This window comes from Podarcis melisellensis (assembly GCF_964234715.1).
Source record: "Podarcis melisellensis genome assembly, chromosome: 2".
In the NCBI taxonomy this organism is placed as follows: domain Eukaryota; kingdom Metazoa; phylum Chordata; class Lepidosauria; order Squamata; family Lacertidae; genus Podarcis; species Podarcis melisellensis.
The window spans coordinates 107,399,076-107,409,971 of NC_138529.1; the positions used below are offsets into that span (position 1 = coordinate 107,399,076).

The 10,896-nt window shown below is 42.9% G+C and overlaps 2 protein-coding genes across 2 annotated transcripts in view; both read left to right on the forward strand.

Annotated features, from left to right (window-relative positions):
- Positions 1 to 9,919, forward strand: part of LOC309359382 (uncharacterized protein) — a gene marked incomplete at its 3' end in the record, with an annotated part of 29,051 nt that extends 19,132 nt beyond the window's left edge. Inside the window, exons 2-3 of the mRNA XM_081892936.1 lie at positions 5,716 to 6,909; positions 9,867 to 9,919. Coding sequence (XP_081749062.1) covers positions 5,904 to 6,909; positions 9,867 to 9,919 — 1,059 coding nt within the window. The 5' untranslated portion in view covers positions 5,716 to 5,903. The remainder of the gene's footprint in view (positions 1 to 5,715; positions 6,910 to 9,866) is intronic.
- LOC309364603 (uncharacterized protein) overlaps positions 1 to 10,896 on the forward strand; it is a 220,111-nt gene that overhangs the window by 178,546 nt on the left and 30,669 nt on the right. The gene's annotated exons all lie outside the window — the stretch shown is intronic.

The window sequence follows — 10,896 nt, forward strand, 5'->3', positions numbered from 1 at the left end:
TGCTGTCAGGTTTATCTCTGCAGCTGCAGAGGTATTATAAAGGTAGTCTTTCATGGTTGCCATAGGGATGGTTTCCTTCTTAGATGGTAGTTTATCCCTTGCGCACTGTGTTAGATCTGTTGTTAACAGGTTTATCTCTGCAGTTGCAGAGGTATTATAAGAGTAATCTTTCATGGGGTCTGTCTTGGCTTTTTCAGAGAGGTTCTCTTTCTTTAATTGGTCCGTTGCCGGTTCTTTCTCTCTTACTTTTTCCTGAGCATTCATCTCTGTTAGCTTATTTCTAAGGGTCTCCAATCTTCTCAAGATCTCAGATTGGGCAAGGAAAGGCAACAATCCAAACTGATTTATTAATGCCTTTTCTTCTGGATAGAAGTTATCCGTCCCCTCATTAGGCAGTCTCATCTCCTGTCTTAGTTTCAAGGACCCTTGCTCAGTATGTTCCAGTTTGTCTTTTGAGTGTCCTCTCTCCTCCTTTGGTTTACAAGTAAATCTTATCTCAGCTGTCGTAAAATCATCAGGAAACAAATTCAAACATGTGCTGTTTTCAAAATATCTTGTTACCGTTATCCTTTTCTTTAACAGCAAATGTCTTGATCTATATATATATTTAGCCAAGTTTTGATCTTTGAAGGAGGCAATCACTCGCAGAGAGTATCCATTGTAGAATATGAAATCTACTGAGGTAATGTCATTTAATTTTATTTTTCCTGGCAGCATATCATCTAAAGTATTCACAAAATGCACCGAGCGTTCTTCCTGTGTAAGGAAGCCCTTTGGCTTCGGGTAGTTTAGAAAAGCTAGCTTCCTATCTGCCAGTATCAGTTTCCATCCTTTATCCTGGGACAGATCTTGCCCTGCTACTGGCTCATCTTGAGATCTGCCATAATCAATGGTATGGGATGAGTCTTCTTTAATATTTATGGATCCTTGAGGTTTCAGCATAGAGCACCCGGGTAGTGATTCCGTTTCCTCACTTGTTTTGTTAGGCAGCAATGGTGTTTCTTTCAAAGACTTCAGCTGGATCTTTTTTTCTGGATCCACACTGTTGTTCTCTCTGCTGCCATGTATAGCAGGTTTGTTAGAGTTTATTTTTGATTTTGTTGGGATCAGCTTATATAGTCTTTTCCAACATACTTTACATGCACGTCGGTTTATAACAGATTTCCTTGCAGTTTTTATGTTCTTACTTTTCTTTTTAGTTTCAGCTTTCTTCTTATGGGATCTCTTACTGATGCCTCGCTTCTTTTGATTTACTTCGATAGGAAATTCAGTTTTGGGGACAGAGACATACAACCCTGCGTCCTTTCCTTGGTGTAAATGATTTTCCGCTGATGATCCTTGTGTGCACTTGCTGGTTGCTGGTTGCTTTGTATATTCTGGCTCTTGAGGGGTGGTTGGTGGATCAACACCATGAAATTCTGAGCCTTTAGCTTGGAGGGGATAATTTTCCACTAGTGTCAGGAGCAGCCCATTTGTTATTGTTAAATATTTTTTCATAGCTGCCAGATCCAGATTTATAGAGAGCAGCCAGTCCTGAGGATAGCAGTCATTGTTTTCCGTCTGGGAGCCCATAGATGAAGTCTGGGATTTCTGGGAGTTTCGGGTTTCTTCCTGTAACTCTGAAGATAATATCTCAGCCAAGACTATTTCATGGGCCAGGCTCATTGTATTTCTATTTTGGTTGTTATTCTCCGAGTCCTGTATTCCTCTAGAGAAGGTTGAGTGATCTTGAGCAGCAGAGGGAAAAAGAAGGGCCTCATCCTGCTTCAACTCAACCATCTCAGCCATCTTTTGCTCATTTCCATTTCCATTCTCGTTGTCCCTTGTATGTGAAAAGTATTGCGTGATTTTACTCTGTTTCTCATAACACTCCTGGAACAATGGGCTTGTCACTATCCCCAGGTCCCTACGTTTCTTTCTAGTAAGTACCATTTGTAAATCTTTGTTACCAATCAGGGGTTATTCTTCCTATTTCAAAAACTATGTCTCTTAGGAAGTCGGAAACTCCACCCAGCTGTAGACTAAGGTCCAAATTGAGGCAAGATTTGGGATAGCTGTTTGTAATTTGATAGCTTATAGTTCAGAGCATAACACGGAGTTGGCAATAAATCAGCTGTCACCCGTTTTCCTTATTGTCGGTCAGACTTGAGGAGAGTGGCAGCGTGGGGAGTAAACCCTCCGGACATTAAGATAACAAGGTAACAAGAAGGGCTTTTTTTTTAAAAGCAACAAGCTAAAAGAACTATTAAAACTATTTAAAAACTCTGGAGGAGTTAAAATATATTATAAAAGGGGTTTCAAAGGTTGGCTCGGTGTCGAGCCTATTTAAAAAGCAAATTTAAGAACTTGCCTCAGATAACCTCCAGAACTCTGCAGCTAGTTCGGCGGCCATCTTTTCCCCCCTCTCTTTGCAAATTACTGTCTTTCTCCGTGTATAAGATGAGGTTTTTTTACCCAATTTTTAAAGTTAAAAAACGTGGGTCGTCTTATGCATGGAATATAGCAATTAAATATAGAAATAAATGCAGTGCTTGCTCTGGCAGTCGCAGCTCCTCGCAGCGGCGAGCCCTGGGGCCTCCCTAGTCTGCTTGCCTCCCCCCACTCTGCCCACCCTACAGCTGGGAAGGAGGCTGTAGGCTGTTCGTTTTTGCCATGCAGCGTCTTTCTGTTGCTCAGCAAACTCTGTAAACTAAGGGGGAAGACCGCCTGCAAAACAGAGCTGCCGATCAAGGTATTTCTCCCCTTTCTGCCTTTCCTATGCCTTTCCCATGCAGTCACCACCTATCAGCTCCCTGATCGCCACCGGCAGCCTCCAATCACACTCCCGCTTGCTGCGAGAAGGGCAGCTGTCTATTGGCTGCCGCAGCGGCAGCCAGGAGGGCTAATGGCAGCGATCAGGCAGCTGCAACGCGAGTGGTTGTGAGCTGCGTTCTGGTGGGTGAGTGATTTTCGGCATTGCCCCCAAGTAATCCTCCCCAAAAGCTCAATCCCCCTAGTTTCTAAAGTTTGAGTACCCAAAAATGGGGGACGTCTTATACACGGAAGAATACGGTAAGTCTCGTGTTCCATGGGATCTACTCTCTGTTGTAAACCAGAAAATGGCTGGTGTTCCATGGGATCTACTCTCTGTTGTAAACCAGGAAATGGCTTATCTCCTGAGTTTACACCAATAAAACTCAGAAATGAGAGGAGTCCACCATTGTTTATTGCAAAGCAATAGGCTATAGTTGGATCGTTCCACAAAACTGCAACCCTGCCCAGTGGTTCAGGCAGTGGTATTTATATAATTTCAAACAAAACATTTCGATTTCAACCAATCATATACACCAGAGATGTCCAAGCACTGAACCGCAATTGACAGGTAGACCTCTGTGTTGTTTTGGGTCGATTATGAGACCTTTGAAGGCCCCGCCCCCTTTCCGCAAGAACTTCTGAACATGCTCCTGTTTCTGTTTTTGCTCAGCAGTTCCTTCTTTTAATGGTTATTGCCAAAAGAATCTAAATTTTTCTTGCATCCCCCGCCTCCTTAAAAAAGTCCCTTTGGAGTTTCACATTGATCATATTCATCATTACCTCATTTTATTTATAATACACATGTGCAATAAGCACTGGCAATTTCTGCTGATTTAGTTTTGATTCCCACAGCATTCTGTTACGTTGTGTTGATGTGCATGTTGGGAACCTGTGTTACATGAAGCCTTTTGCATCATGTAGCAACTCATGTTCCAGCTTTCAGCTGTATCTTTGTGATTCTCATATTAGCTGTATTTCTGCCCCAATTGGGAGGTGGAAACTTGCAAAATAATCAGTTTCATAAAGCACAGGCTACCATAACTTCTGTATTAGAAGCACACTCAAGGATTTACAGGGGTACACATTATCACATTTATTGTGGCCCTTTGGGCAATTGCCGCAAGGCCACTACTGCCCTTACCATGCCAGCCTTAGGAAGGGAGAAGGGACATGCAGACGGAAGGAATTGCCAAAGGTATTTGAAAATGGGTGGAGGCTCTTGGGAAGAGGGTGCCCAATAGGGGCTTCCACAGGGGCAGCAGAATGTCTTGGGCAGAATCCCTGCAGAAGCTCTGAGACTCCCTTGACTTCTTCCTTCCTCCCAGGAAGTTACAACATGCCCTCACTTCTGAGCTCCTAAAAAGGTGAACCTGCAAACCTGGTCAGGATGGACAGAGGAAGATGGACAGCTGAGCTGGTCAAGCTGTCTCCCGCATCCCTCCCTCCAACCTCTGAGCATCCCCTCCCAGGACCCTCAGAGAAATCTGGTGAGTTCCAGGGGAGAGGAGATGGGAACATGGATGGCTGGATGGTGGAGGGAGAAAGAGGAAAAGATGGAGAGGAGACCAAAGGCAGGGAGGTCCAGGCAGGAAAAGAAAGGGGTGAGGCCTTCTCCAAAGCAGCTCTTTGTTTTTGGAATCCCTTTCATAAAGGAGTGGCAGCAGATTTTCTTCCTCTATGCTTTTAAATCTCTGGTGTTATTTCCACTGCAGGATTAAGTGATGATAAAGATGTTGCACACCAATCCAGAAAAATGGGTGAAGGGGTCTTTCGGGACAAAGGACCTGTTATCATGATACACAATACCTGTGGCTGGAGGCTGTTCACATAGGATTGGGCATATGAAGACCAAGGGTGGCCAGTATTATAAGCAAATTGTGTGAACTTACAGACAGGGGTTGTGTGTGAGAGTGAGTGAGTGGGATAATAATTTATAGCGCCCCCTTAATTCTGTCCCTCCATAAGCTTACATGGAGATACAGTGGTGCAACCTTGGTACAAATTTCAAAATCAGTGCACAAAACCAACAAAGAGACTCACAGGTTTATAGTGGCACCAGCTTCCCTAATCAAGAGTCCCCTTTGTCAGATTGCAGCCCACAAAAGCTTAGGTCATAATACCTTTATGAGCCTTTTAGGGATGCAAAAGATGAGTAAACAGAAGCACACGAGACAGTGACTGCCAGCAACTAGGATAGCTTGAAAAAAATGATTGGACTGATGCCTGTGCTCTGCCCTCGTGTTCTTAGGCAATAATGCTTCTTAATACTAGTTTCTGGAAAGCACAGGACTCTTGGGCTGAAATTTTGCTTGCTAGTTTCCCCCAGGCATCTGCTTGGCCACTGTGAGAACAGGATGCTGGACTAGGTGGGCCTTTGCCCAATGCAGCAGGCTCTGCTTAGGTTCTAATATATTGCAATATTTTTAGTTACATGTGGCATAAGAGCACTTCAGTTTTACATCTTACTCATAGGAAAGATTGCTATTGGAGCCTGAGATCTTTTTCTCAATTGAAAAAGAAAACGAGAGATGTGTCTTATAAACCAGTTCCACCGTAGATCTCTACTATAAAATGATGGTGCTCTCTTAAGTGTGAATGGAGTGATCATGGGCTGCTTTTGCCATTAGCTCATCTTCATTCCTAAAATCTTAGAACATGGAGACAGTGAACAATGAAGAGGGAGTGAAAACGTGCACATAGGGATTGGCGTGTGTTCAGTTCCTTTCTTGTCTTTCTTAAAAGTCTAACAGGATCCTCTCTCCCCCCCCCCCTGTACTCCCAAACAGGTGAGGAAGACGATGGTCAGAATTCTACGGAGCCATCTGTGAATTCATTAGGAAGAACAAAGAAAGAGTTTAAATGCAGGGAATGTTGAATGTGCTTTCACTGTGGAAGAATGAGGATACACCAACAAACACACAGGGGAGAAACCATTTACATGTATTGAATGTGGAAAGAGCTTCAGTCAAAGTGGAAACCTTAGAGTACACCAACAAACTCACACAGGGGAGAAACCATTTAAATGCATTGAATGTGGAAAGAGCTTCAATCATAGTGGAAACCTTACAAGTCATCAACGAACTCACACAGGGGAGAAACCATTTAAATACATGGAATGTGGAAAGAGCTTCAGTGAAAGCGGAACACTTAGAATACATCAACGAACTCACACAGGTGAGAAACCATTTAAATGCATGGAGTGTGGTAACAGCTTCAATTGTATTAGAGCCCTTAGAAGACATCAACAAACTCACACAGGGGCGAAACCATTTAAATGCATTGAATGTGGAAAGAGCTTCAGTCGTAGCGGCGATCTTAGAATACATCAACATAGTCACACAGGGGAGAAACCATTTAAATGTATTGAATGTGGAAAGAGTTTTAGTCATACTGGAGCCCTTAGAATACACCAACGAACTCACACGGGGGAAAAACCATTTGAATGCATGGAGTGCGGAAAGAGCTTCAGTCAAAGTGGAACACTTAGAAGACATCAACGAACTCACACGGGGGAGAAACCATTCAAATGTATTGAATGTGGAAAGAGCTTCAGTCGTAGTGGTGATCTTAGAATACATCAACATAGTCACACAGGGGAGAAACCATTTAAATGTATTGAATGTGGAAAGAGCTTTAGTCATACTGGAGCCCTTAGAATACATCAACGAACTCACACAGGGGAGAAACCATTTAAATGCATTGAATGTGGAAAGAGCTTCAATCATAGTGGAAACCTTAGAAAACATCAACGAACTCACACAGGGGAGAAACCATTTAAATGCATTGAATGTGGAAAGAGCTTCAATCATAGTGGAAACCTTACAAGTCATCAACGAACTCACACAGGGGAGAAACCATTTAAATACATGGAATGTGGAAAGAGCTTCAGTGAAAGCGGAACACTTAGAATACATCAACGAACTCACACAGGTGAGAAACCATTTAAATGCATGGAGTGTGGTAACAACTTCAATTGTATTAGAGCCCTTAGAAGACATCAACGAACTCACACAGGGGCGAAACCATTTAAATGCATTGAATGTGGAAAGAGCTTCAGTCGTAGTGGCGATCTTAGAATACATCAACATAGTCACACAGGGGAGAAACCATTTAAATGTATTGATTGTGGAAAGAGCTTCATTCATAGTGGAGCCCTTAGAATACATCAACGTAGGCACACAGGGGAGAAACCATTTCAATGCATTGAATGTGGAAAGAGCTTCAGTCATAGTGGAGCCCTTAGAATACATCAACGTAGTCACACAGGGGAGAAACCATTTCAATGCATTGAATGTGGAAAGAGCTTCAGTCGTAGTGGAGCCCTTAGAATACATCAACGTAGTCACACAGGGGAGAAACCATTTAAATGTATTGAATGTGGAAAGAGCTTCAGTCAAAGTGGAATACTTAGAAGACATCAACGAACTCACACGGGGGAGAAACCATTTAAATGTATTGAATGTGGAAAGAGCTTTAGTCATACTGGATCCCTTAGAATACATGAACATAGTCACACAGGGGAGAAACCATTTAAATGCATTGAATGTGGAAAGAGCTTCAGTCGTAGTGGAGCCCTTAGAATACATCAACGGAGTCACACAGGGGAGAAACCATTTCAATGCATTGAATGTGGAAAGAGCTTCAGTCGTACTGGTGATCTTAGAATACATCAACATAGTCACACAGGGGAGAAACCATTTAAATGTATTGAATGTGGAAAGAGCTTTAGTCATACTGGAGCCCTTAGAATACACCAACGAACTCACACGGGGGAAAAACCATTTGAATGCATGGAGTGCGGAAAGAGCTTCAGTCAAAGTGGAACACTTAGAAGACATCAACGAACTCACACGGGGGAGAAACCATTCAAATGTATTGAATGTGGAAAGAGCTTCAGTCAAAGTGGAGGCTTTAGATGCCATCAACGAACTCACACAGGGGAGAAACCATTTAAATGCATTGAATGTGGAAAGAGCTTCAGTCATAGTGGAGCCCTTAGAATACATCAACATAGTCACACAGGGGAGAAACCATTTAAATGTATTGAATGTGGAAAGAGCTTTAGTCATACTGGAGCCCTTAGAATACATGAACATAGTCACACAGGGGAGAAACCATTTAAATGCATTGAATGTGGAAAGAGCTTCAGTCGTAGTGGAGCCCTTAGAATACATCAACGTAGTCACACAGGGGAGAAACCATTTCAATGCATTGAATGTGGAAAGAGCTTCAGTCGTAGTGGCGATTTTAGAATACATCAACATAGTCACAAAGGGGAGAAACCATTTCAATGTATTGAATGTGGAAAGAGCTTTAGTCATACTGGAGCCCTTAGAATACATCAACGTAGTCACACAGGGGAGAAACCATTTAAATGTATTGAATGTGGAAAGAGCTTTAGTCATACTGGAGCCCTTAGAATACATCAATGTAATCACACAGGGGAGAAACCTTTTAAATGTATTGAATGTGGAATGAGCTTCAGTCATATTAGAGCCTTTAGAATACATCAACGAACTCACACGGGGGAGAACCCATTTAAATGTATTGAATGTGGAAAGAGCTTTAGTCGAAGTGGAGACTTTAGACGCCATCAACGAACTCACACAGGGGAGAAACCTTTTAAATGCATTGAATGTGGAAAGAGCTTCAGTCAAAGTGGAGACTTTAGACGCCATCAACGAACTCACACAGGGGAGAAACCTTTTAAATGCATTGAATGTGGAAAGAGCTTCAGTCGTATTAGAGCCTTTAGAATACATCAACGAACTCACACGGGGGAGAAACCATTTAAATGTATTGAATGTGGAAAGAGCTTCAGTCGAAGTGGAGACTTTAGACGCCATCAACGAACTCACACAGGGGAGAAACCTTTTAAATGCATTGAATGTGGAAAGAGCTTCAGTCGAAGTGGAGACTTTAGACGCCATCAACGAACTCACACAGGGGAGAAACCATTTCAATGCATTGAATGTGGAAAGAGCTTCAGTCATAGTGGAGCCCTTAGAATACATCAACGTAATCACACAGGGGAGAAACCTTTTAAATGTATTGAATGTGGAATGAGCTTCAGTCGTATTAGAGCCTTTAGAATACATCAACGAACTCACACGGGGGAGAAACCATTCAAATGTATTGAATGTGGAAAGAGCTTCAGTCAAAGTGGAGACTTTAGACGCCATCAACGAACTCACACAGGGGAGAAACCTTTTAAATGCATTGAATGTGGAAAGAGCTTCAGTCGTAGTGATGATCTTAGAATACATGAACGTAGTCACACGGGGGAAAAACCATTTAAATGCATTGAATGTGGAAAGAGTTTCATTCATAGTGGAGCCCTTAGAAGACATCAACGAACTCACACGGGTGAGAAACCATTGAAATGTATTGAATGGGGAAAGAGCTTCAGTCGTAGTGGAGACTTTGGATGCCATCAACGAACTCACACGGGAGAAACCATTTAAATGCATTGAATGTGGAAAGAGCTTCAATTGTAGTGGAGCCCTTAGAATACACCAACGAACTCACACGGGGGAAAAACCATTTGAATGCATGGAGTGCGGAAAGAGCTTCAGTCAAAGTGGAACACTTAGAAGACATCAACGAACTCACACGGGGGAGAAACCATTCAAATGTATTGAATGTGGAAAGAGCTTCAGTCAAAGTGGAGACTTTAGATTCCATCAACGAACTCACACAGGGGAGAAACCATTTAAATGCATTGAATGTGGAAAGGGCTTCAGTCGTAGTGGCAGTCTTAGAATACACCAACGAACTCACACAGGGTAGAACCCTTTTAATTGTATGGAGTGTGGAAAGAGCTTCAGTTGTAGTGGAACACTTAGAAGACATCAACAAGCTGACATGGGAAAATCCATTTAAATGTATGGTGTGTGGAAGAAGCTTCAGTCATATTGGAGCCCTTAGAATACACCAACGAATTCATACAGGGGAGAAACCATTTAATTGTAAGGAGTGTGGAAAGAGCATCAGACGGAGTGGAGACCTTAATATTCACGAGCAAATTCACACAGGTGAAAAGCCATATAAATGTATGCGGTCTTTCACTCAAGGTTCACTCTTTACATCACATCAAGAAACTCATATGGGCGGAAATCAATTTTAAATACATGGAACCCGTGTGATGTTCTGGTGTTTGTATTTAAATTTGTACACACAAACTCACACACATATATATTAAAGTTATATAGGTCACATATACTAAATGTATAAAGTAAGTTGCAAGTTGTTGCTAGATAAACGGGGAGAGTGTGAATCTGAAATTCTCAAGGTGTGTGATGAATCTGTTATGTCTTGACCTCCACCCTTCACTGCCAAAATGATGGGCTGCCCTTGTCTTGTGGATCAGCATCTGTCATGCTTCAGGGAATTGGCTTCCTTCTCCCGTGGTCATAGATAAGCAGAACAAAGGAAAAGGAGTCTTATTACCAGTTAGAAACTGTAATGATCCCAGCGAGAGAACAAAGACCCCGTCTTCTAGGAATCGCGGTGTTCCCAATGAAGAGGTCCACCCCCTCACATCCCTAGTCACCCCTGTCTCTTATGCATCTTGTAATCTGAGCTCGTACACTCTGTGCTTTCTGTCCTGCCACTTTTGCAGCTCTCCCTGATCTTGGGGAAAGTGAATGGATGCTTTCCAGAGACAGTGAATTTGTTAACTCTTTCCCCCCTCTCCAGAGTTTCTTCTGCAAGCTGTTCCCCATCCAGTATTTCCCAGCTTCTTCCTTCTGAACCATGTTCCTCTGCAAACCACTGTTCCAAATCTATAAAGTCCTCCTGCTCCTGGGAAGATTCAGGGGAGGGGGAGGTTCCCACAAATGTGCCTCAGTGCAGCTCTCCTCAGCTGGGTCCCTGGTTAGGTTTTGGTTTAGGGGAGAAAGCATGGGCCTGGCTCTTGGGTGGGGGTGAGGGGAGAAGGGAAGAGAAGTAAAGGGGATGCTTATTTTTCTGCGCAAGGCTAGTTCTTTTTTTCTCCCAAGTACGTGCCTGTAATCAGCGAGCGTGCATTTAGTAGGAGAGCGTCCCTTTGTCTAGGAGTGCAAGATGATTCAGGAGGCCTTAGAGCGAAACACTTGTATCTCT